The sequence below is a fragment of the Lethenteron reissneri genome, chromosome 44 (assembly GCF_015708825.2).
Source record: "Lethenteron reissneri isolate LAM-NWPU_2019-01 chromosome 44, ASM1570882v1, whole genome shotgun sequence".
Taxonomy (NCBI): Eukaryota; Metazoa; Chordata; class Hyperoartia; order Petromyzontiformes; family Petromyzontidae; genus Lethenteron; species Lethenteron reissneri.
The window spans coordinates 2,180,657-2,208,655 of NC_083822.1; the positions used below are offsets into that span (position 1 = coordinate 2,180,657).

At 47.8% G+C, this 27,999-nt stretch overlaps 1 protein-coding gene across 1 annotated transcript in view; it reads left to right on the plus strand.

Annotated features, from left to right (window-relative positions):
• LOC133353671 (glutamate receptor ionotropic, NMDA 2C-like) overlaps window positions 1–27,999 on the plus strand; it is a 280,052-nt gene that overhangs the window by 180,027 nt on the left and 72,026 nt on the right. Inside the window, exons 6-8 of the mRNA XM_061570100.1 lie at window positions 5,401–5,609; window positions 26,139–26,307; window positions 26,843–26,996. Of these exons, the coding sequence (XP_061426084.1) occupies window positions 5,401–5,609; window positions 26,139–26,307; window positions 26,843–26,996 (532 nt within the window). The remainder of the gene's footprint in view (window positions 1–5,400; window positions 5,610–26,138; window positions 26,308–26,842; window positions 26,997–27,999) is intronic.

Consider the following 27,999-nt stretch of genomic DNA (forward strand, 5'->3'; position numbering starts at 1 on the left):
CTATGGGTCTCTGTGTGAGTCTGTGGGTCTCTATGAGTCTAGTGGTCTCTGTGTGGGTTTATGGGTCTCTTTTGTGAGTCTATAGGTCCTTGTGTGAGTCTATGGATCTTATGTCGATTGTGAACGACCCTCGATAGCAGGAGTGTGATTCACTCAGTGCCTGGTAGCCAGCAGCCAGATTCACAATTTAGACATTCCCATTTACACTGCTACCGAATTAATATCCATACCAAAGAGAGGGAGAGATGTTATCAGCACTGATAACGACATGAGCAACACCCTGGTCGCTTTGAAGCCACCGCATCATGCATTATGCAGTCGTTCAGAGCCCGCCCGTCTCCACAGGACCCTGCAAGTTCAAGTTACTGAATTTTATGTCACTGACGGGAGGGATCTGCTGCCGTCTCATGCAAAAGCCACATTGGGCCACGCTTGGATGAGATGCTATGCATTGCCTCTCATTTCCATTGCACTCACACGAGGAATGAATACAAAAAAAATAGCAAGCTGCAGCGTGTAGAAAATTATTTGGCACGTTTCGTGACGGGTACTGCAAAATCAAACTGTGGCTTCAGTTGTCGAGCCAATACGTTATAAAGTCACACTCATTACACACAATGTGCTTGCCGCAAATGAACCAGACTACCTTGCTGATCTCGTCAAGTAGTATAAACCATCACGCAACATCTGGTCATCTTCACAAGGGCTTTAGGCTGGCAAATTTAACAAAGATGGACACCACATCACACACTTTTAGACGCGCTTCTGCGGCCGTCTGGAATGCTCTTCCTTCCGATATTAGGAAGCCACTGGAGATATGCACTTTTAAATCTATATTGAAAACGTATTTTTTTAAAACTGCTTTTTGTGTTAAGTTTGTCCTTCCCCACACCTACAATTAGCACGGTTGGCTAGGTACGGTGCAAAAGAAGTTCAATATACATATATACAGGGAGAGGAGCCACACCCCCCTGGACACTTGAAATCTGGAAATCGGAGAAGGCTCAGCCTTTGTTCCATTGTGTTTGTCGCATTTTGAGCACGATAAACACCAAGTTAAGGGTCCGTGGAGAATTGTTCCACTCTGATATGGACCTCGTAAACTTATAATAAAATGGAAGTGAACAACGTCACCCGCTGGTATTACTTTTATTACGGGGATTGCGATATTTTAGGGCAATGTGAACAAATCCACTTTTCCATGCATCATGAAACCCGCAGCATAAGCAGCTGTGTCCTCAGCATGGACTCCTCCTTCATGGCTACAAGGTTATGGCCGAAACGAGAATTTGGTTATCTGCCGAGGGGATCCCTAACACAAGATAATAGGGTTTACTGATAAGAGGATACTGGATAAAGACTGGTATGTAAGTAAGAACATTTGATATTGTGCATTCCTATGAGCCTAGTCCATCATGAATGCGCATTGATCACAAGTTGAAGTAGACTCTTTGAAAGAACACTGTTTTTAGTCTGTTGTGGAACTGGCTCAGACTCAGGGATGGATCCCGAACATGAGCTGGCAGCTTGTTCCAGGTCTTTGGGCCAGTAACCCCGAAACTGCGCTGGCTGTATCGCACGAGGCTTACACGCGGGTACAGCAGCAGGTCGCCCTGAGCCACGGGTCATAGTTGGAGTCAGTTTGGGATCTGTTGAAGCTGGTATGCACTGATCGGCACGATGGGATGGAGCAGATTGATGATGGAGACTCTTGAAGAAGAGTAGGCATAATTTATACGTGATCCTGTATTTAATTGGTAGCCAGTGCAGCTCATGTTGAACCTATTTCGCACTGTACGTAACCATCCGCGATAATCGGAGGTGCACAGGAAGGACAGCAAACTAAACACAAAAAGCAGTTCTAAAGAAATTAGTTTTCAATTTAGATTTAAAAGTGTAATGTGTATTATACTGAGTATATAATTTAAAATTCCAATTTGGTATAGGTAGAGAAGCAAAAGGACTTTGTTTGTAGTGTTTGCAAACTGGTGACCTCATTAGCTAATTTAAGTCAATGCCACGGGGTAATAACCTGGTGTTATGGTCCAAGGCTATTCACAAATGGACCAAAAAAAGCTGGCAACATCGCATTGCTCACACGCTATAAGACTGCAAAAACATTGCTGCTTCGGCAAATAATGAACAGATCATTTAACTGTGTAGGTTCCGCGGTTGTGCAGTATAAGAGATAATTCAATTACGTGAACAATAACATTAGTCAAGAACCCCCGTAGACTGTAAATTAACCTGAGTCCTAGCATCCGTTTATTAAATGCCATGATTAATGAAACTGAACGTTAGAGTTGTTTTTATTTTGCCAGGTAATTGCAGTCGGTATTAACCCGTTAAGAAAACGTGACCTATCCAGAAATGTAAAAATGTTATTGGAATGGCTTAGCTTTAAAGGGTTACGTTTGGTGTGTTTGTGTTGTTGTTGTTGACATTTTATTCTACGGCACAGTTGACTTTAAAAATGATTTATTTCACAGATGTTGAGAAATGCACAATGTCGCTGCATGATCACTGTAGTCGTTATAAAACATAGTATTGATATATTGCAATGCTTTCCTTCATATATGTGCCAATATATTATTTTCAGGCATTGTTGTTGTTGCTGTCTACTCTGTATTTTTGCAAGCCCTATTTGAGATGTCCCCTATACTCTTTTTTGGCCTGCAAGCCACCATACTGTGTATTGTTTTCAGTTGACTAAATGTAGTCTAACCTGACATACACATAGGAAATACATAATTAAATAGACAAATACATCGCATTGAACACTGATCTAGCAGTGGAGTACGAGCACAAAAAAGGACGTTCGTCCTTTCAAGACGGGCCCTTACCCTACCGTTCGCCCGATTTCGGGCCATGTGAATGTTTCGTTCTTGCATATGCCATGTTAATTTTAATTACTTTGACTTACAATATTTTTTAAAACATGAACCGGTTCATTAGTAGGGCACCAGATGTTTATTTTGATTAATGTTGATGCCAATTAATTATTAAAATAAAACAATAATAAAATGTAAGCATTTTGATACTAAACCGACATGTAACCAGGAACAATTAGATTTCCTTCCACAGAATTCTGTTGTAAAATGGTAATTGTTCGCAAATCCAGCTTTGTCTAACGTAAGCGATGCAGACTGATTGCATTGTTATTGAAACGAAGGTGTTCGTACATCAGAACACCATGAACCTTGGGGTAGCTGCACTTGACTCAACTGCACACGTAACAGCTGTGCACATGTGGTGTTTAATTAATCTTTAATTTGTAGGTGGCCTTTACTTATGACCAGGTGAAAGCAATAATATCTTTATCAAGGGAGACCTGGTTCGCAATAAGTAAAGGGGAAAAAACCCGATTTCAAATTTGTGAATAAAAAAACAACAACAACACAGGAATCACAGAGACAGAAAATAGAAAAACTTTGAAATATTTTATTTATTTCCCCCCACACAATTAATGGAGCGTGTGTGCTGGGCTCAGAGTTTTGTGAAATTGGTTTCACCAAAGCCCGGCGCTATTTTTTGCCTCTTGCTGTGAACGGCTCCCCCACCCTTCCCCACGAGTCCACCACCGCCACCAAAGACAAAGGTCCTCCGTGTAACCCTAACAGACTGTCGGAGCAAGTGCTTGTTCATGAGCAGCACCAATGAAGGCCGGCACTGCACACGAGGGGGTGGGTAGGTGCAGAGCCGGCCCAGCCACTAAGCGACCCTTGCAATTGCAAAGGGCCCCGTGGCCAGCAGAGGGCCCCCTAGAGTCACTGCTAGCTAGTGGGTGAAAAAAATCATACATCAAAGGGGCCTCCAACCAAATTTTTCTTAGGGCCCCCAAAGGTCTAGGGCCGGTTCTGGGTAGGTGGTCAGAACCACACCTAGTCGCCTTTGTCTCCCTAACGGTATGTTTACACATCGCACCAGGTACTCATTTGAGGCTGAGTGCGATCTCGGGGAGGCCCAGGATAATTGTCACTGGTGTTGGGTGTGAGCAGCAATCGAACCCGGGTTGCCGCTACACTATGGCTCCCCAGGGCACAGGTAAAACATATATGTTATGCTTTTTCTGTTTAGTTTGTTGTCCTTCCTCCCGCACATCGGATTAGCATGGTTGGCAGTGTATGGTGCGAAATAAGTTCAGGCGTCATAGTTGGGATCGAACCCACGCTCTCCTGCATACCAGGCGAGGAAGATCACATCTCGCGGTGACCCTTACCGGTGCACACCCCACCTCAGTGCCCCCATACTCTCCTCCCTCTCGCTCGCTCTGTTCACCCCCCTCACCCACGCAGCCCCCCGTGTTCATGTCACCTCTACCCCCGCTGGTTCTATTGGGACTGTAACGATGTCAATCCCTCTCCCATAGCGACGAAGATGAATTATCGCGACTAAAGGACGTGCAATATTCCACTTGTTCTCTTGTTTTCATCCGTTTAGTTTTTACTAGAAGTAATTTTCTTTTTTTCTTTCTCGTTTCTACGGTTTTGTACGCTCCACTGGATTAATTGTAACAGCGTTATCACGTTATATGCGTAAGCAGTAAATAATCGATCACAAGCACAATGCAATACCTGCATTTTGAGGATGCAAGATAAATGTTCAATCAATGCATTGAGATGCTTGATTATTTACCTATTTTCTGTATTACTATTATTATGATGCTACTGTTCGATCACACAATGGTTCTCGTCATTCACTCTGGTCAATAATGACGACACACAGCTGTCGTTCACTGTCAGACAGACAGAGACAGGATTGTCTACAGGCACTGGGCACCACAAGCAAGCTGGAATACAGCCATAAACCATCGCCAGCAATTTTCCCAAGGGCCTACATTGGGATGTTTGACCAACTCCATTCCTCTTCCGTATGGCAGGGTGATTTAGCAATGTTATCTGCTGTTTCCGATGTCGAGGTTGGTGAGCCTGTTGAGGGCTACAGAAGTAATACAGCACTCGTCTACGCCATTATTGAGCGTTTATACAATCGAGTATATCACGTAGTTTGATTTGGATCGAGATACCGTGCTGTACAAATTCCCGTATCGCTGTCGAGTGTTTGGTACGCGCTGTCTCAGATTACTAATTTTGTCGTGACTTCGTAAATTAAAAAGTGATGCACGTTGCAGGAGAGAAAAGTCTGAGAAAACATCAACGTGGCAGTGAATTCAGCGATTGTCGAGCGCATCCGATTAGCACTGTTGGATACGTATGGTGCAATAGAAGTTAAATATACATACATAGACTCACGCAGAGACCCATAGTTTGTTGTCCTCCCCCCGCACCTCCGATTAGCGCAGTTGGCTACCTACGGTGCGAAAGAAGTTCAACGTACACACGCACATCTGCAACATCTCCACGCTGAGCCTCTCCACTCATTCCCCCTCGTCACCCGCAGGTCGGCAAGTGGGAGAACGGGCTGATGATGCTCAAGTACCCAATATGGCCACGCTACGAGTTCTCGTCGTCGACCATCAAGGACGAGCGGCACCTGAGCATCGTGACGCTGGAGGAGCGCCCCTTCGTCATCGTGGAAAACGTGGATGCGCTCACGGGCACCTGCATGCGCAGCACGGTCGCCTGCCGTCAGGAGATCAACATGACCGAGTGAGCGCCTCACTGCCGCCCCCACCGCCCCCCCCCCTCCACCGCCGGTTCCTGCTCACGTGGCGCGCACTGCGCAAGGGGGCTTCTCTCTATAGTATAGAACCCCTAACCCTGGTGCCCAATTGCGTTGCTTTATTCGGGGGCGCCGTGATGGCGAGATGTTGTTTACCTCGCCTGGTATGCAAGAGGTCTGTGGGTTCGATCCCGAGTCGGACGCCTGTGGTATATTTGGAGTTTGCGTGTCTCTCTCACACCGTGGTCGCGTGGATTTTTCTCTGGGCCGGCCGGTTTTTTCCTCCACAATTATAATCAACATGCGTTCAGAGTATTTGGCTACTGCTAGAAACTCCCACGTAATAAGCCACTTCGTTGAGCTTATCATTGTGGCCTGGTCGCTTCTGAAAAATATTTATATAGCTCAGTGGGTCTTACCTAGTAAAATAATATTTGTTTAGTTTTGAAAAGTGTAACTCGGTCACTAAATGGTCACTGCATCACGCGCTTTCAGATGCGATTCTGCGGTCGTTTGGAACGCTCTTCCTTCTGATATTAGGAAGCCACTGGAGCTATACACTTTTAAATATAGATTGAAAATGATATTTTTAGAACTGCTTTTTGTGTTTAGTTTGTTATCCTTCCCCTGCACCTCTGATTAGCACGGTTGGCTACGTATGGTGCAAAAGAAGGTCAACATACATACGCATGTACTCGACCGGGTTACACACGGCAATCGCCGCCCTCCCTGCCCCCCTAACAACATAATAATGCCCATTCTAGGTTCCGTGCACACGCCGTTAGGCAGCACTAAAGAAGAAGAAGGTTCCGTGCTGTGTCACCTCGTGCTGCACTGGGACAGCTGTCACTGGGGAATGCCCTTTGAACGTTTGAGATGAAGATGACGCCTTGGCGTGAAGGGCACTGTATCAAGAACATTATGATCGCTGTTGTGCCACCCATAGTGTCGTCCTGCATCCCACTTAGCCAGGATGTCAAGAGTCACAGGTGCCAACGGGGCGATATGTTAACTACCTAGCCTGGTATACAGGAGGTTGTTGGTTCGATCCCAGCTCCTTGACGACTGTTGTATATTTGTAGTTTGCATTTCTCTCTCACCGTGCGATAAATTTCCACATGATAAGCCACTTCATTGAGTTCATAATTTGTGGCCAGGTCGCTTCTGCAAAATATCTATATAGCTCAGTGGGCCTTCCCTGGTAAATATGGAGGGAAAAACCGGGACCCGCCGAACAATCCAAGTGACCACAGGGAGAACATGCAAACTCCAAATATACAGGCATCAGGGTCAGGATCCATGCCCACAACCTCCTGCATACCAGGCTAGGTAGTTCACATCTCACCAATTTGCAACATTGCCGACTTCTGTGAAATTACTGCAGATCGTGTCTGGAAGACATGGCACCTTCGTGATGGCCTTGCTGCATTATGAGTATTGCTGATTATTTATCTTTTGATGTTGTAAATTAATGAGGAGCTCTTGTTTGTGCTTCCAGGCTTTTTCTTTGCTTACTCTTCGGTTTTTTCGGTAAAGTCACGTAGGTAAAACATTAAAATAACTTAAATTAAACAAATTTTTACCTACGTGACTTTACCAAAAAAAACAGTCACGAAAACTTCAAATCTAGAATTGCTTACTCTTTTTGTCCATGACCTCGACGGCAGTGCCATATCGAGTTTACTCGCATTGTTGAGAAATTCCTCTAGTGATTGGAAATAATTTGTGCACAGCCATGCACTCTTTATGTAAATGTACGGTCTGCACACGTGTGTGTGCATCAATTACGAGATGGCGTTGTGTTTGCTGCATGAGTTTATGGGGGGCGAGAGGGTGGTGCAGATGGGGAAATGCAACCATTTCTTCGTGGGATTATGTATGTATGTATGTTGAACTTCTTTCGCACTATACGTCGCCAACCGTTCTAATCAGAGGTGCAGGGGGAGGACAACAAACTAAACACAAAAAAGCAGTTATAAAAACTGAGTTTTTAATCTATATATCAAAGTGCATAGCTCCAGTGGCTTCCTGATATTGGAAGGAAGAGTGTTCCAGATGGCAACGGAAGCGTATTCGAAAGTGCCATGCGATACGGCGACCGTCTTTGTTCGATGGCTAGCCGAAAGCCGCTGCTGTGAGGAAGAGCGGAGTTCGCGTGATGATGGTTTATGCTAATTGACGAGATCAGCGAGGTGTTGTGTGTTCATTTGTGGTAAGCACTTTGTGAGTAATGATTGCGACCTTATAATGTTATCGTTCGGCAACCAGAAGCCAATACAGCTCGGCGAGCACTGGATGGACATGGTCGGATCTTGCAGTACCCGTCACGACATCTGCTAAATAATGTTGTACACGATGCAGGTCGCTCATTCTCCTCTGCTGTTCCCCATAGTCTGAAACTCTCAACCCCCTGCTGTCCGTGCTGTTGAATCCCTGCCTCAGTTAAGGTCCAAGCGTTAGGACATCTTATTTTCCTTGACCTATCACTCGCTGCCGCCTACGCTCCATAAAAAGTAACCCGCTGATCTGTAGAGCGTCTCGAGAGTTGGTCTGGTTTTTATGCCACTTAAGTACAAATTGCATTGTGATGGTGGTGAGGATAACAGTCATTGTGTTGGTGGTGAGGATTAGTCAGAAGTACTATTGACTAATAAGATTAGTCCGTCATACTACTGAGGATTAGTTTACTACTGACTACTGTGAGAGGTACACTATTGCACGACCGATTAATTGTACGTGCACTACTGCATTTAATTGTGGGCATTTTACCGTACTGCAGATTTATCATGATTAATTATACAATCGCATCAAATCTCCACCAACAACTTGAGCTACCGCTTATATTTAAAACCATCTTGAAGTGAGCGTCAATATTTCCTGACGAAGTCCACAATGTCAAGGTCTCTCTTTCCTCTCGGCGACAGTCAAACGTCCCATTTCTTGTGAGCTATCCTGTAATTCATCATGTAAGTTCGCCGAAGCAGGAACATTGTACTTTATACCGTTCAGAAAGTTTTATGTTTAATGTGGCCTTGCTGGCAGTAAAGGCAGGATAATGGAATGGGGTGACTGATAGTCTGATGACATCACAGCTGGCCTTGGAAAAATGGATATGAAGATGACCGTTTACTAACTGTGACCACATTGTTCTGGTTGCATGTGATATCACTTGTGTGCCTCTCTGTATCACACACAAACCATCGCCATCATCCTGGTATTGATTTTCATCATGTTTTTTGCATGTCTATATTGCTTACAATTTAATTTATCGTCGATTTTAGTTTAAGTCTTTTTTGTTGTTTGTTTTCACAGTTGCAATACCTGTGGCCAATGTGCTTAAGATCCCTGTGATGTATGAACAACATGTTACTTTCCCCTGTGAATTAACGATGCTGCCCCAGCCACATGGTGGCACATTTTAAAGCAGCTCATGCAAGAGGTGGGCAAGGTGACTCGTAGGTCAGAGTATTGAGCCGGCACCATAAAGAGCCTGGGTTTGAATCCGGGCAGGCATCAGTGATTAAACCAGGTTCTCAAGTGCACTATCGCGTATGGTCTCAGCTCTTTGTGAATTTATTAAAAAAAAAATTGCCAAGAGGCTAACGTTCCCGTAGCATAGGGAAGTGCAGTGCCCCTTGTATGCATAAGAGTTAACTTTAATGTTTTCAAAATTAGTTTGTGATATCACTTTCTTTTGACTGTTCTCTAACGGACAGTGATGCACTGCTTACATGCAGTGAGGGAAAAAAGTATTTGATCCCCTGCTGATTTTGTACGTTTGCCCACTGACAAAGAAATGATCAGTCTATAATTTTAATAGCAGGTTTATTTGAACAGTGAGAGACAGAATAACACAAAAATCCAGAAAAACGCAAATACGTATTTCCCTCATTAAAATGCAAATCAATTTATAACATTTTTGACATGCGTTTTTCTGAATTTTGTTGTTATTCTGTCTCTCACTGTTCAAATAAACCTACCATTAAAATTATAGACTGATCATTTCTTTGTCAGTGGGCAAACGTACAAAATTAGCAGGGGCTCAAATACTTTTTTCCCTCACTGTAGGTCTTAATTTAGTGATATGATGCCCATAGCAAAATTTTAATTCCATTATGAAAGGAACAAGACATAAAGCAACATAACTTGTGGCTCTGTGGTTGTACATTGAGAGGCCCTGCAGTTTTAGTTCTCCGCCTCTATGACCATGTGACACTCGGCCGACAGCTTCATGGCTGATGGATTTATCGTCTTTAGTACCACAGCTGCACGTCTCTACAAGCCCCAGTCTCTGGCCACCAGCTCCACATCTCGGCGCCTCCAGCCCCACGGCGTCCCGCCATCTTGAGTCTTTAACCCACAGTTTTGGCAACATTCCCGTCATGATGAGACTGCCTGCCTCATGTCCCCACTACCATTACTATTAGCCCATGTGGTCAGACCGCTTATCCCACAAGAGCTGTTATGAGATCATTTGGCTCGCATCTCCACACCTATAGCACCTGCAGTGGCTTCAAGGCCGCTGGCATCGTATTTCTTCGTGTCAGACCGATACAAAGCCCACAGCCGATGCTTTCTTACACTGTGACTCTGGCCTTACGTAACGGCCTAGAGTCTACACTTCACATAGCTTCAAGGACCCTGACCACTCCTCTGAGGTTGTCTGATTCATTCACTCGCATACACATGAACTTTGATGGTTTGCAAAAGAGGGAACATATGACGAGGTAAAGACAGGTGAGCGGCAACAGCGACAGGATTGTGACATAATGCGAGCTACTTCAAAAAAGCACCGAGCCATCTTGGCAGCAATATGAGAGTGGGAGGTAGGCAATCATCAGCAAGCAAGAGAGGCAGATGGGAATGGATTTTCAAAAAGGCAGCTTTGATTGAATTTTAACGGAGGTTTTAGTGTTCGTGTCGATACACATCACCAAATGTGGGTGGAGGCCGACCAAAGCTTTGTTACAAGCTGCTGCTTTACAGTGTTGTGCAAGAAATCCACGTTTTTCTTGTGAACTTAGCGTTTATTGATGAGCATAATCCGAGATTTATATATAAAAATACTAATGGATTCTGTTTGTCCTCGGACGTGTTTAAAAAGCGGTAATAGCGAGGGTACTTGCACACCGCCAAGTGCACGGGATGCCCGCAGGCCGCGATGAGACCATGGGCCGAGCAGGGTAGCTCTGCAAGGGCGGGCTCACCCAGCCTGGCAGGGCAGCTTTGCCTGGGAGAGTTCACCCAGCCTGGCAGGGCAGCTTTGCCTGGGAGAGTTCACCCTGCCTGGCAGGGCAGCTTTGCCTGGGAGAGTTCACCCTGCCTGGTAGGGCAGCTCTGCCGGGCAGGGCTTACTCTGCCTGGCAGGGCAGCTCTGCAGGGGCGGGCTCACCCAGCCTGGCAGGGCAGCTCTGCCAAGGAGGGCTCACCCAGCCTGGCAGGGCAACTGTGCAGGGCAGGGCTCACCCAGCCTGTAAGGGCAGCTCTGCCAGGGAGAGAGAGTTCATCCTGCCTGGCAGGGCAACACTGCTGGGGAGGGCTCACCCTGTCTAGCAAGGTAGCTCTACCAGGTTTTGGGCAGCCCTTTGGTTAATTTTGGACCAGGTTTCATTCCGTAATTTCCTAACAACAACACAACGTTGCGTTGTGGTTTGATTCATAACGGATCATTTCACTCGTGTTATTGTGCCCATCCCATGAGAGACGGACGGACAGAGCTCGTTGTGTAATTGATTTTATCCTCAGATGAATATGTTAAACGGGTATCAAAGGTGATGATGTTGAGGATTCCCCGGCCAACATTTTTGAGCTGCTTTTTTAGAAACAAACTCTGATTGGTTTTGCATTTTGGGTCTCATCTTCATCATTATCAGGTGTCAGCCTTGTTGAGCTAAAATCACTCCTTCTATGCCAAAGATTAAGGACCACCGGCTCGTATTCACCATGTGTCCATAATATAGTTTTTTGGGTTAGATCACATGAATATTAATGTGTTGTTACACACGCCACCACCCGACACAGCCAATTAGTAAGGTTTGTCAATTGGTTACTAATGGAGCACACCGGTTGTGTGTTGGAGAGTAAACCCACAACAACATTTACCATTCACCATGTGCATTGCGACTCTTGAAATAGTTTTTTTTCACCGAATTCGAAAAAAATGGCCCTTCTTGTTATTTTAGTTGCCAATCCCTGTTCTAAAGTAACAATTATGCAAACAAACAATTACGTATGAAACGTATAATGCAGTGTCATGAAGAATCACGGTTAAATAAAAATACGCATTGATAAATAGACCTCTTTCATACTACCACAGCAGTATTTCAGGATGGTTCTGCTGATGTATGCTGAAATGTCAATACCGATCATAGTTTTTTTTTGCTATTCTGAATAATTTTGGTGTGGAAAGCCCATCGGCTGATGGACTTAAACAATGTTTTGTTTAAAGGTAAAGAGACTGAATGGAAGGTGGTTATTCATTCACAAATCTATGGTCCTCCAGCACAGCCCTTTGTGAGTTTATATGTGTGGATTGCATTTTTTATGCTGTACAGCCAGGTCAGATGACCCTCAGGTGGCACTCATCTACATCTGTGATCCCTACCCTGCATCAGTAGTGGAAATTCCACGTTCTTATGGCAGAGAGCATTTTTTTTAATAAGACGTATAGCAAAGTAGTAATTCACGTTATCAAATCGTTATCAAATCCTGGTGGTGGCGTGAGCTCATCATGGCCATGACGTTGTGTTATATAAGCACTATGCATCGCCCATAATAGAGGTGTTTTGGGTTCGATCACGTAAATATAAATGTGTCGTTAAACCCGCCACCACCTGACAAAACATGCCAATTTGTTACTAGTTCAGCACACTGGTGTGTTGGAGAGTTAAACCACAACATTTACAATTTGAGTACAAATTGGCTGTGTCGGGTCGTGGCGGGTTTAACGACACATTTCTGTTTACGTGATGGAACCCAAAAAACCTCTATTATGGATAATATGTCGGGAAAGCCTACGTGTTAATACTGACTATGCATTCATGTTGCGTTTCTTACGTGGCTGTCCGTGAAACCTGACACGGTTGTTCACGCCATTACCTTATTTAGGGTTCTCACTAATGTTGCGTATCGCACAGCGTCATAATATATTGCACACTCTCGGTCGCGCGCAGCTCATCAGCAAAATGTGGCAATCGTGCGGACATGGCAGATGTTAAACATATTCAGTCAGGTGACACTTTTTTCTTAATGCACGTTTTAAAAATCCTTTTTCCAACAAGAAAGAAAAAAATATGTAACATTTAATGCATTCAGATGATGTCTACCAAAGGAATAGCATGCTATTAAAATCTCATTTAACATTTATAGCTGTATGTATGCTTAAAAGCATTGCTTTCTAATTTTACTTTGTATATGCAGTGATATGTGCACTCTAAATACTGTTGACAAATTAAGAGGCACGTTAAATTAATAGATTGGACCGTCGTTATTGTATGGAGAGGCCTGCTGAAACTAAATGGAAAGTTTAGTCTTCAGCGCAGGAAAACTCAGTGGAGCTTTAGAATCAAGATAATAACCGAGCCCATTGAGGAAGCACTCCATACGGACCAAGGACTCGACGACTGCGCAAGGAAATATATTCCTTGTGATCAGCACGGGGAAGCATAGCGGCCCACACGAAACACAGTAATATATTTTGCACCTCCGATTAGAACGGTTGGCTATGCACGGTTCAAAAGAAGTTTAACATACACACACATACACAGCCCAGTGGTATTTCATTTGGGCCACGGTTTTGGAATCATCGGATGGAGGAGGAGATCTCTTTCTTTCTTTAAGAATTTACATTTTATCAACATACATACAATATATATCCTTTTTATATAAAAAAAATGCTTTTTGAAAATATCCCTTTTGTCATTTTTGCTAAAATACTACACGTATCCAGGATTTGGTATTCATTTTCAAATCAAATGATTTATGTTTTTTTCCCATTATTTTTGGTTTATTAAAAGTTCCCTTAGGCAAACAATAGACAGGCCACTTGGGAGGGCCCCACGCACGTGTGTGTGTGTAGACTTTCTATCACGGAGGTTCTGCATTCTTGCAAACACTCAGTTATACGAGTGTTTGGCATTTGGGAGGAAAGCGGAGAACCCAGAGAATATACTACGCATGCATGAGTGGGGGGGGGGGGGGTAAACACTCAAAGAGTTCTACACAGATAGATTAAAGTATCCAATGCTGCCTCCGTATCACCTGGCCCACCTTGCATACCATTAATAAAACGATATATCACCGTACTGATGCTCTCTAAGGAATGTACCATATATAAAATTAAACTGCGGACCCCAAGAATCCTGAGAGCGTATCGTTTTATCTCTGTCGACTCCCACAGTGCACTGCTAAACATATGCAGCCTCCTTGAGCCTCGAGCATTGACACTGAAAGCCTAAAAGTCATTGTGGCGCTTTAATTTGGCTTTCTGCGCCCCAGGCATCAACAACAAAATAACAATAACATCAATGGCACATTAGGTTGTGACTCGATGAGCCTGTGGTATAAGTGCTAAACTTTACAAAAATGTAAGGACCTTACACGACGTCCCAATCCCCACAGGGCAGGTCAGGCTCAGCCATAAGCATCGTAACAGTTTCTTTGCGTGTCCTTGCCGGGAGCTCCTATCGCAGATGGCCAAGAATACATCCAGGCATCTTCCTTGATCTCATGTGTTTTCCTTCCGCCCCACCTTGATAATTGGCTCCAAGCTCCGCCGTACTTGTCGTGCAGTCGCTCGCTCACACCTCCCGACACCCGCCACCGCAAATGGCTCCACTCCACCAGCTTCGAATTCTCTACGTTCACGCCGAGGCATACCTAGCATAGATCAGTCAGATACATTTAACTTGGTGTGCAACTTTTTGGGGGAGCGTACGCATGTCATCGCGCCGGATGAGTTTTAATTAATTTCAACAACGGAGTTTGTGTTTGAGCACAGTGTGTGAGTTTGTACACGAGAATATAAACCCACGCACGGGGTAAAACAGCATGAAAATAATCCTCATCTTCTCGGTTCGAATTAATAATTGGATTTAAACCTGACATTTAAATTCTTGCCGTTCGGGAGCCCAAACTTCCGGGCTCACACCTTCCCTTCCACAGTCTCTTTCTTCTCTCTCTCTCCCCGTGGTCGCGTGGATTTTTCTCTGGATTCTCCGGTTTTCCCCTCCACATTTAGAATAAACGTGCGTTCAGAGTATCTGGCTGCTATAAATTTCCACACGATAAGCTACTTTGTTGGGCTATCAATTGTGGCCAGGTCACTTTTGAAAAATAACTATATAACTCAGTAAAAATAGTTTAGTTTACATATTTGTCATACCTACCTTCTCAGCCATCTCATCACCCTCCTCTTTTGCACACCTCTTTTTATATCAACCTTCCCATTGTACTGCTACAATCTCTCACCCCTTGCATGGCCCTCAGTCTCTCCTCCTGCTCAAAGTGTATTTGTGTGATCACCGTTAATTCTGCTCACTCTGCCCACCCTTGCTCTTCGCAGCCATTGCCCCCTACTTCCCTGGCTGCCCCGACTGCCCGTTTTTTTCAGACGTTTGTTGTTTACATGTGTAGTGGTGATACGCGCTGACAGTGGGGATCGTGGGGCAGCGCGTGGTGATTGGCTGTGTGCCGGTGACGCGCGCTGACGGTGAGGGATCACAGGGCAGCGCGGGGTCATGGGTTATGTGGTGGTGATTGGCTGTGTGTTGGTGACGCGCGCTGACCGGGAGTGATCGTGTGGCAGCGCGGGGCGATTGGTTGTGTAGTGGTAACACGCGCTGGGAAAACGGATCGTAGGAATAGCGCGCCGTGATTGGTCGACTAGTGGGCGCTCACATCGCGGTCCGCAAGAGGGCTATATAAGGCGGTGCGCGCGGGCGCTCGGGGAGTTGGTGACCAGCGAAGATTGAAGACGGCGGAGGAAGAGATAGGGCCCTGCGGTACCTAGTCCCGCTGTCCTTGTAAGGACCGGGGCTCTGTGTGACCCAGAGGCGGGACCCTGGGACCCGGGGCCGAACGTCCGTGTGAGGGCCGGCTCTCGGGACCCAAAGGTTGTGACCCACGCCCAAGCTGGGGTGGGTCTGTAGGCTCCACGGACGTTACGGGGCTGGAGTGTAGTGTGAGCATGCAGTGTGAGCATGCAGCGTGAGCCATAGTCACTACACGTGTCAGTGAAGTGTGTAGTGGGAGAGGTAGTGACCACACGTGTCAGTGAAGTGTGTGTAGTGTGAAAAATAGTGACCACACGGTGTATCGAGACAAGTCAAAGTTTAATAAAAAGTGTGCTACCCGTCAAGAGGTTTCCTGCCGTCATTCTGAATACTTCAACTGGCGTCAGAAGTGAAACAGTCTTCCAGGCATGGATACAAGGAAGACCCGTCGGACCCACGGGATTGACCGCGAGGATAACCTTGACGACTCGGGCCAGCTGGCATCGGGGGGAGAGGACGAGGAAATGCCGACGCCGCAGGACCCGCCAAGGGCGCCGGACGAGCGATTGGGGTCGGATGCTGTGCTCCGCGAGGCGCACTCCCGTCTGGCAGAGCTGCTGCTCGCCGCCGCGTCCATCCTGGCAGAGATCAACACGTCGGGAGGAGCGGTGACATCGGCGGACATTCAACAGGGTCGTCCCACGGGTTCCCGCCAAAATGACTTGGCGATTCCCGCCATTTCAACTGTGCGGACATCTTTTGGCGGGAACGGTGAGCAACACGTGGCGGCGGTTCTCCAAGCGCGCCCGCTTACGTCATCAGCGCGCGCTGCGGACCGCCATCAACCACCCGCCATTGGGGCCGCCATCTTGCAGACCGACGGTGGGGTGGGGAGGAACCACGTGGCAGAGGACGACGACTTCATCTTCCAGCAGCGCCTTCCCACATTGTCAGCCTTCAAGGCGGAAGGCGGAGACTGGGGAGCATTCCAGCGCAGGTTTCTGGCGCATCAGGAAATGTCGGCCTGGTCCGACGCTACGGCGCTGCGGGCACTGCCTGCCATGTTGGACGACGACGCGCTCGCGGCCTTCAGGTCCGCACAGAGGTCAGACCGCTCCACGCTGAAGGCTGCATTGGGTCTAATGGCCAGGGTCTACGGACCTCCCTCGGCGTGTCGCCATCATTTTTACGCCCGACGGAAGGCGGACACGGAGACCGTGCTCGCCTACCGCACAGCGTTGTTGGCTCTTGCCGACGCAGCGTTCCCTCGTATGGACGAGGAGGGCCAGGACGCGATGTTCTTGGAGCAACTGCTCAAGTTGGCGCAGAACCTGGGGGTCCCCATCAACACGGCTGACGAGGTCGATATTTCTTCTTTGCGGGTCGCAACAAGTATACAGGCGTACGAGGTCCTCGAAGCGTAAACAGGGGGTCGTCTGCACTGCTGCCGTGACCTTAGCTCCGGGCCCGGGGGTCACCGAGCCCCAAGTCGTCAGCCCACGAGAGGAGGCGTTCACCGCGGGACGACAGGGGGACTGGAGGTCGGGGGGTCGTTCGCCTCTGCGATCGGCCCGCAAGCTGGAGCAACCGAGACCTCCGATGTCCCTCATCACGTGTTACAACTGCGGCCTCCGGGGCCACGTGGCTTCCGGTTGCCGCGCTCCACGTCAGCGCGCCACGGGACCTCGGCTGGACGACGACCAAGGCCCCAAGTCATCCCTACTACCCCCGGCAAGTCGCGGCACCTCACATGCTCGGCCTACATGCGCGACACACATGGGCCGTCGCGTTGCAGCGGGGGAAGGCCGGTTAGGGATCGGGGATTCGGTTCGGCGAGGGGGGTTCGTGCGGGACCGAGGGGACATAAAATGGTCTGAGTTGGGGCACAGGATAGTGGCTGCGTCGGCGGGATCATCGGTCGTCCCGGGATTCATTGACGGGGTCGAGGTCAGGGTGTTAGTGGACACGGGGGCGTCGGCGACTATTATATCAGACCTCATTTACAACATTCTCCCCATCCAATGTCGACCTCTACTCCCAGTGGACGTGCCATTTTACGCGGCAAATGGGGGCTCGTTGGGCATAGTCGGCCAGATTAGGGCATCCATTTGCATTGGAGATATTAAATTGTCGGGACCCGTTTTCGTTTCTTCCTCATTAGCAGTTCCTTGTCTGTTGGGCACAGACTTTTTGGCTAAAATGCCCATTAAAATTCTCATCGATCAGCGTTGCATTGAGCTACCATCGGGTTGCCGTATTTCATTTTTGTCGAGTCCTACCGAAATTCGAACGGCGTGCGCTACGATACAAGCGCTGGCGACGCACACTGTGCACGTGCCTCCGGGTTCACAGATGTTAATTCCCCTCCGGTTGAGGAAACCATTGGTTGGGGAGACCTCGGAACAGGGAATGCTTTTGGGTCCTTCAAATAGGGCTGTCGGGGGTCTCGATTTGTCGGTGGCTCACACTTTGGTTCGGGCTGACAAGGACCCTTTCGTCATGGTTTTAAACGCCGGTTCGCGGCCGGCCGTTATTCAGCAGGGCACTGTGCTAGCTCACGCGGCACGGGTCTCTGGGGAAAAGCGCCTGGTTGCGCATGTTGATCCAAACCCGACGCGGAACAATCCATCGAGGGAGGACCTTGAATGGGCCGATTCGCTGTGCGCGGACTCGAACGATTTGTCTACAGTACAGTTGGGTGCGCTGCGTGCGTTGCTGATATAATTTTCTGATGTGTTCAGTAAGCATAAATATGACATTGGGTGCACGGACCTGTTGCGCCACCATATTGAAACAGGCGATGCGGCACCGGTTAGGCTAAATCCCTTCCGGCTGAGTCCTGTTGAGAAGGAGCATGTTCAGTCGGCCGTCAACGATATGATAAGGGCCGACATTATTTCGCCTTCCTCCAGTCCTTGGGGGGCACCTATTGTGTTGGTTAAAAAGCAAGACGGCTCCTTGCGATTCTGCGTAGATTTCCGTCGCCTGAATGAAATATCCGTGGCTGACGCGTATCCGCTCCCCAGAATGGACGAGTCCCTCGATGCATTGTCTGGTGCGCGATATTTTTCAACTCTTGATTTACTGTCGGGATTCTGGCAGCTGCCACTCGACGATGAGTCTAGACCTAAGACAGCATTTCGGACTCCAGGGGGCCTGTTCCAGTTTAACCAGTTACCCATGGGACTTCACTCCGCTCCCGCGACGTTTCAGCGCCTTATGGAATTGGTCTTGTCGGGCTTGCAATGGGAAACTTGCTTGATTTACCTGGACGATGTCATTGTTTTCAGTAAAACGTTCGAGGAACACCTCCAGCGGCTGAGAGGAGTATTTTTGCGGATGCAATCGGCTAAATTAAAGTTTAAACCGGCCAAATGCCACCTTCTTCGTAAGTCCGTGAGATACTTGGGACACATTGTCGATTCTTCGGGGATCTCTACCGATCCCGCGAAGACGAACTGTGTCAGTTCATGGCCAACGCCCACGTCGGTTTCGGACGTGTGCAGTTTCATCGGTTTTGCTTCGTACTACCGCAGATTCGTTGAGCATTTCGCCACCATTGCAAAACCCTTGCAAGCTCTAATGGCAAAAGGAGTCAAGTTCCGATGGGGACCAGAGGAGGAGGCCGCGTTCTGCTCCCTCCGGGACGCCTTGGTGGGTGCCCCGCCCTTGCGTTATCCTGACTTTACAAGTCCCTTCTTGCTAGACACGGATGCTAGCAACACGGGCATTGGGGGGGTGCTCTCACAGGTCGTCGGGGGAGTCGAAAGGGTGGTCGCCTATGGTAGCAGGGTTTTGTCGCCGGCGGAGCAGCGCTACTGCGTCACCCGTCGCGAGTTGCTGGTGATTGTTTTTTTTGTGCAGCAGTTTAGACCGTATCTCTATGGCCGTCACTTTACGGTCCGGACGGACCACGCGGCGCTTCAGTATTCATTGAGGGTCGCCCAGCCCTCGGGCGAATTGTCACGGTGGTTGGAAGTCCTCCAGGACTATCAGTTCACGACCACATACCGTAAGGGGTTGCGCCACACTAACGCCGATGCCCTGTCGCGATCGTCGCCTTGTCACAAATGTGCGTGCTTGTTGGGATCGGCGCGCTGTAAACCGCCAGCTGCGGAAAGTATGGGGGTGTTGGCCGCTACCCCGGATGCACCGATCGGTGATGTTCCCACTACCCCTGTGGGAGAGGACTCGCTGCTCTCACTGTCGCTGATTGAGTGGGGCCGTCTCCAAATGGCTGACAGCTCCCTGCTAGCGTTGCGTCGCAGGGCGGGGGGTCCCGAGGAGGGCCGGGAACGAACTGGTTCCTGGGTACTCAGGCAGGGCCTGTTAATGAGATGGGACAATTTGTCTCGGCGCCACGCACTCGTGGTGCCTTCCGTTGTGCGGGGGAAAGTTGTCCTGGCCGCACATGAATGCCTCTTGCATTTGGGGGTAAACAAAACGCTTGCTTTGCTTCAGCGTGACTATTATTGGCCGGGGATGGGAAGTGATGTGGTGAATATCCTAAAGGGGTGTGCTGAGTGCGCCAGACGAAAACCACCGCCAGTGGCGTCAAATCCACCACTGCAATCTATTCAGGTCTCGCGCACTAACGAGCTCGTGGCGCTCGATATTTTGGGGCCTTTTCCAGTCACGCCTAGGGGTAACAAGTACCTGTTGGTTGGTGTAGAATACTTTACCCGGTGGCCTATGGTGTGGCCACTCGCCAACCAGTCGGCGGCAGCTGTGACGGACGCCTTTGTCCAGGGCTATGTTCTGGACAAAGGGGCTCCCGAACGCTTGCTGACCGACCAAGGGAAAATTTTTTCAAGTAAATTGTTGCAAGAGGTGTGCGACCTATTGGGTACTAAGAAGGTGCGTACCTCCCCGTACCACCCACAGACAGACGGGATGGTGGAGCGACTCCACAGGACTTTGACTTCTATGCTGTGCCAGCAGGTGTGTGAGGCACATGTTGACTGGGACCTGCAGGTCCCTGGGGTCCTCGCCGCGTATAGAATGGCCCCCCATGCAGCAACGGGATTTTCCCCATTCTATCTGATGTATGGTCGGGAAGCCGACCCGCCCATGGAAACGCAGCTGGGACTGTCCGCGCCACGAATGAATTCGAAATTGGCTGAACATATTAAATTTAACATTCATAAGCTGACCGAGGCACGGGAGGCCGCACGGCTTAATTCGCGGGCTCGCCAAATTGCCAACGAGCGTTTGCGTGCACGGAAGGTGTCCGTGCACAACTGGAAACCAGGCGACAGGGCCTGGCTGCACTGCCCTCAGGCACCTTTGGCTACGTCGCCTAAATTGTTGAGGCCATGGCGGGGACCCGTGGAGGTCGTGCGGGTTGCACGCCCCCAGTGTGTTCAGATAAAATGGGGAAAGCGCCGTTGGTACGTTCACCCCTCCGACTGAAACCGTTCTCGCCTCCATATGGCCTCCCTTTGTGTCATGAGGGCCGAGCATGTGACGTGACCGACGACCTAAGGGGGGAATTGTCTCCGCCTGATCCTCACATGTCTCCGCCTGATCCCAGGTGTCCCGGAACTGACAGCTGCTGACCACCGGCGGCTGGATCCCCGCGGCGCGACCGGTCCTTCCAGGCCCGATCCGCGCCTTCCAGGGCTGCCGGAGCCACCAGACGGTCGTCAGCGTCCCGTCCCATACGATGGACCGAGAAGCCGAAGCGGCTGGAGAACCTCGTCACTGCGTTCCCCGTCCGCTCGGCCGCTCGAGCACCCCAGTGGGGGAGCGAGCGGGAGGGGGGGGGATCGATAGTCTCAGAGACACTGGACACGTTCTTTTTCTCGGACTTGCTTTTATTGCGTTGTTCGTCGGTTTGTACATAACTTGTTGTCTAGGTGTTGTGTGTTGTTGTTGGTATTTTTTGCGTGTTGTTGTCGGTTTGTACATAGGTTGTTGTTGGTGTTATGTCGTTGTGTTGTTGTTGTTGTGTTACGGGGCACACTGGGGGGGGTTGGGTTTTTGTTGTGTTACTATTGTTGTTGTTGTTGTGTTGTTTAGCAGCCGGGCCGGCTGCGAGCTATGTGGGAGGGGGTGATGTAGTGGTGATACGCGCTGACAGTGGGGATCGTGGGGCAGCGCGTGGTGATTGGCTGTGTGCCAGGGACGCGCGCTGACGGTGAGAGATCACAGGGCAGCGCGGGGTCATGGGTTATGTGGTGGTGATTGGCTGTGTGTTGGTGACGCGCGCTGACAGGGAGTGATCGTGTGGCAGCGCGGGGCGATTGGTTGTGTAGTGGTAACACGCGCTGGGAAAACGGATCGTAGGAATAGCGCGCCGTGATTGGCCGACTAGTGGGCGCTCACATCGCGGTCCGCAAGAGGGCTATATAAGGCGGTGCGCGCGGGCGCTCGGGGAGTTGGTGACCAGCGAAGATTGAAGACGGCGGAGGAAGAGATAGGGCCCTGCGGTACCTAGTCCCGCTGTCCTTGTAAGGACCGGGGCTCTGTGTGACCCAGAGGCGGGACCCTGAGACCCGGGGCCGAACGTCCGTGTGAGGGCCGGCTCTCGGGACCCAGAGGTTGTGACCCACGCCCAAGCTGGGGTGGGTCTGTAGGCTCCACGGACGTTACGGGGCTGGAGTGTAGTGTGAGCATGCAGTGTGAGCATGCAGCGTGAGCCATAGTCACTACACGTGTCAGTGAAGTGTGTAGTGGGAGAGGTAGTGACCACACGTGTCAGTGAAGTGTGTGTAGTGTGAAGAATAGTGACCACACGGTGTATCGAGACAAGTCAAAGTTTAATAAAAAGTGTGCTACCCGTCAAGAGGTTTCCTGCCGTCATTCTGAATACTTCACATGTACGGACAGTCCTCGACTTATGAACACAATTACCGTATTTTCCCGCATATAACCCGCGGGGTATACCACTTTTTACAAACAAAACAAGACCCTGCGGGGTATATGGAGGTGCGGGCTATCCCAAAAAGTATTTTACACTTGTGACATGTCATAACTCGTTTGATTTTTTCATGGTAGGACTATCCACTATGCAACACTTACCTTAGACTAAAGCACTGCTGAATAAACCACTCACACTAAAATTGCACAAGTTATCACGTTTTAAATGATTCGAATTGTTTGTACAATGATACGACAATGTTTGAAGTGGGCGCAGTTTGTTTACCGGCGACGGGAGAGCTGGGGGAAGGGAGAGGTGGGGGGCGAGGGAATTGCGGTACGATAGTGCCGCTATTGTTTGCGCAGTGCGCAATCTACCAGTGCTAAAACTGTACTTACTTATCTACTAGTTACGTGTCACTTTTTTATTGGATATTTACTTTTGTTACTTATTTACTGTTTTAAGTTCACTCGTTTCCGGTTAGTTTGAATTATTTGTGCACGTTATGATTTTAATGTTAACAATGATAGTGGAATGCATTACAAATGTAAACTTCGTATTAATATGATGGAATTAAGCTGCGGTGACGACGTTGAAGATATGAATGCATGCGGGGTATATGGAGATGCGGGCTATCTGAAATTTGTTTTACACAAAACGCATTTTTTCTGGGTATATGCGTGGGTTATATGCGTATGCGTATGTGGGCTATGTGGGCTATATGCGGGAAAATACAGTAGTTCCTGAGCCCCATTCGTAAGTCGAATGGTTCGTAAGTTGTAACAGTAATTTACATATATCTAAATGCTCCCATACACAAGCACTCACTCCTGGCACGAAGCTGACTCATTACATCTCGCGGAGGATCATTCAGCTGGAATAAATAGTTCCGCGGTTCAATTTGCAAGTGAGAGTTTGTGTTTTAAGTCAATGTAAAAAATATATGTTTCTTCATGGTTCGTAAGTGCGGTTATTCATAAGTATGATTGTTCATAAGTTAAGGACTGCCTGTAACATGTTGCGTATTAAAGCCACGCCAGGTCTCAAGTTGACCCGTGTGAAACATACGGTCAGTGGAAATTGTCACGTTTGTATAGTTAACAAACTGTTGACGAATAACAGCCTTACTCATACGGGGCCGTTGCAGAATTTGTTGAAATCCAATTAGAATTTTGTTTGAATTGCTGAATGAGCATTATCACACGAATGTAAAAATATGCAATGTGTATAAATGTGTTTCTTGTAATATTTCTGGAAATTATACAGGTGTTAAGATGTCCAAACGTGTTACCTTGCAATAGGTGTCTATTTGGTGTTTGAACATCTTAACATCTCCTGTATTATTGACATGAAGGGTAAAGCATTTTCTTTTTAAAAATCATATTAATACTGGCAAAAAGGGTCCTGCAGATAAATGTGTTTCTGTTTGTAATAAAGTAAATGCACAAATTATTGGAATTTCACGGCAGGGCAAGGCAAGTAACTTGTGCATTCTGAATGAAGCGCGAGGGCAAAAGCAATGGAGACGGAATTCGTGAATTATTGGTTGCTCTCGGTCGAGCATGTGTACGCGAAGGAATAGGGGCAGGCTACCTAATTGGATTTGTGCAAGCAGAGGTCAGCAGCCAGGAGGAGAGCCTAAAGCCACGGGGGTGGAGCGCCACCAGTCGATATCGTTGGCTGCGCAGCGATCTGCAAAAAATACAGGAAGTGATGAAGTGATGGCATAAGTAATTTTGGCCGCACCTATTCAATAACTTGGTTACTATTAATTATTGATATTGATTTTTTGTTTTGGTCCTTTCAAGGCTACGAAAGGGGTTAGCTCCATTATATCTTGGCGATCTGCTGAAACCGTATGCCCCTGTCCAGGAACTTAGATCCGCCAAATCCAGACACCTGAGTGGTACCAAGGACAAATCTGCCTTCAATGTGCGATAGAGCATTCAATAATCGGGGACCTTACTTGTGGAATGTCTTGCCCCCAGTCCATTAGGAATGCTCATGTCAGGCGAGGTTTTTAAGGCTCATCTGATAACACATTTATTTTCTCTTGCACAATCGTCTGTGTAGGGGTTGTTTTTCTCTTTGCTTTAATGTTAAGATTTTTACTGGGATTGTGTTGTAAAGTGCCGTGCGGTGTGATTGGCGCTATGTACAACTTGAGTTTTACTTACTTAAATAACTAAAATGCTACATTCGTGGGGGGTTCCCAACCTTTCTGATCCGGGGGACCACTGTCGTCACTACCAAGCTGAAGAGCAATTCTCACAACCAAATATAGCAATAGACATTTACGTTTTGTTTGGGAAATACGCTGAACACCATCGGAGAAACATTTAAAGGCCTCGAAATAAGAAACGAGGAAGTGAGAATTTGTCATTGGTTCTTTACCCTTCTATCTGGCAACAAAACTGACACCTTTTTGCAAGGAGTCATGTTTGCATAGACCGCAATACCTGCAGTCATAATACAAACAAAAGAACATAACTCTGATAATGTGCACTGTCCTTGAAGTTGATTGGTCCACACCCGAGACAGCTTTCCTTCGAGCCTAGTCTCATATGGGTTGGACCAGATGACGCCAAAAGGCGCACTAGGTGCGCCTTTTGGCTGGTCCAACCCATATGAGATTAGGCTCGAAGGAAAGCTGTCTCGGGTGTGGACCAATCAACTTCAAGGACAGTGCACATTATCAGAGTTATGTTCTTTTGTTTGTATTATGACTGCAGGTATTGCGGTCTATGCAAACATGACTCCTTGCAAAAAGGTGTCAGTTTTGTTGCCAGATAGAAGGGTAAAGAACCAATTATCATATTTTTACTGGCAAATGAGGTCCCCATAGTGAGAATTTGTCTTTAGCTTATTGATCTCCCCCCCCCCCGCATTTCTGATTAGCATGGTTTTCTACGTACAGTGCAAAAGAAGTTCAACATACATACATTAACCGTGTCACCTAACCATACTTCCTTGAACAGGTACCATGACACCACAGAGAACAAAGTATCAGTTAATGTCATTAATTAATGAATGTATACAATATATTATTCTAATTTATGAGGGCCGATTGTTTCCATTATATTGCATTCATTATCCTGCATCACAACAATCGACTTTTAAACGGAGACGCTATCTACACTGGAAATTAATTTACTGACATTCCACGTGTCCATAAAAAAACCATCGTGCACTCTTAATCATAAATTATCATTTATCTACTAGCCTATAGTTCTAACATTATCTACAAAGTGCTTGCCACAAATGAACCACAATACCTTGCTGATCTCGTTAAGGAGCATAAACCATCACGTGAACTTCAGTCATTGTCGCAGCAACGGCTTTTGGCCAGCCATCGAACAAAGTCGGTCACTGCATCATGCACTTTAAGATGCGTTTCTGCGTCCATCTGGAATGCTCTTCATTCAGATATGAGGAAGCCACTGGCAGCTATGCACTTTTAAATATAGATTGAAAACTCATTATTTGAAAACTGCTTTTTATGTTTAGTTTTTGTTGTCCTCGCCCCCCCCGTACCGCCAATTAGCTCGGTTGGCTACGTACGTCGCGAAAGAAGTTCAAAATACGTGTGTACATAACTGCTAACCGTGATTTGATCTATCGATTCGCGTTATCTGTGCATGTCTCCCTCTTGGCTCCCACAGCACTTCGGGGGACAAGAGCCCCTACGTGAAGCGCTGCTGCAAAGGCTTCTGCATCGACATCCTCAGGAAGCTCTCCACCACCGTCAGGTTCACCTACGACCTTTACTTGGTGGTGAACGGGAAGCATGGAAAGAAGATACAGGGCGTGTGGAATGGCATGGTTGGAGAGGTGAGTGTCTTCCCTGAATTCATCACTTGGTCCGGCTGTGGTCCAGTTTGACATTCGCACAGCTGTGCATGGGTCGAACTCACTTTTTTTGATCGGGATGTTCATTCATCAATTAAACTTTATTCTTAAATTGATGACGTAACGTTCTGACCTGCCCCTACTAGACATCCGTGAAAAAGAGCTTCATAGCTCATCAGATTCCTCAAGCATAAATAAATATTCTGGTAATATGAATGATGCATGCAGTGAATCGTGCGTGTAAAAAATTGATTATTTATTTTCCTTACAAATCAGACTTCAAATGTCACATTGAGGTTCATGGGAACAATTAAGACTACGAACAATACACAACAAACGAGGAAAAACAAAGAAACATGGGAATATGAAAGAACAAACAAGTGATTGTTGAATCAAATCGGGTGTGTGCTTTAATCAAGGCAGGGGTGAATGGATAGGTGGATTGTTCAATAGTGACCTGGTGTCGTGCTCAATAGTGACCAGGTGTCACATGTTCTGTCCGAATGCGGGATTGCAGGTGGAGCAGAAGAGAGCGCACATGGCGGTTGGCTCACTCACCATCAACGAGGAACGCTCGCAGGTGGTTGACTTCTCTGTGCCTTTCGTGGAGACCGGGATAAGCGTGATGGTGTCCAGGAGCAACGGGACGGTGTCGCCTTCTGCATTCCTCGGTGAGACCTCCACGTGATCTTCTTGTGTCCCCCTCCACCCCCACCCTGTTGAGAGGGAAGCCTTTCATATCCAAGTTCAGATGTAATTTGTGAGGCAGAGTGTGCACAAATTGTGAGTTTTACTGGAGGAGGATGAGAAGGAGGAGGAGCGGTGGTTCAGCGGTTTGGCAAACTTTGCTTATAACCATTTCCCGTTCCGATGATGGACGTGTGTCATCAGTTTTTCTTCTGATTCATAACTGAACATGTACGTGTACATCATCAAAACGAAACTGGAAGAAAAACTAAAATTAAAGAACTTAATCAGTACAGAAGCTCCCACAAGGCCATGCGGGAGGGTGTGTGGGACGGTTTGGCCCGGCTATTGTAGAGTGCGGCAGTCGTGCCACTACGGTTCTCTGCGGTAAGTACAGTGGCTTTAAAAATGACGGCGCTACGCCTCTCTAAATAAAATTAAAGCTGAGCCGCTTGTGCGTTCCGAGATCCAGAGAGGTTAACAGGGACACCCATCCTGCAACATGCAGACGTCTCGGAACGGGAAAGGGTTAACCATGGCCACCTGAGCCGGTCCTGGGCATCACCTCTTCACCAACTCGCACCGACTCCAGAAGTAGCTATGGCCTTGGATTAAAGGTGCAACACAGAGGGCAATAGGAATTTAATGGCAGCCTGGGATATGCAAGTTGGAAGTTTTGGAGGGAGAAACGTGTACTGCAGATGTAATCAAGGAGTCGAGAATGCCTCTCAATAAATGGGACGCACGCACTCTGCACGATGAGGCTGGTTACCAAAACAGGCGTTGGTAGTGGCACCCAGGGGTTGGCGACCCATGGGAGGACCTTTATCCAGATGGTGTGAACCGTTGCCGTAAGAGGTCACGTGTTAACTGTGCAACAGAAGGGAGGAATCAATAGTGAGATGCGGTGGCATCAAAGAAATCGGCCATGTTGGCTTCTTGATTTTGTGTGATAATTCCCGAGTCCAAAAGATGAGACACTACATC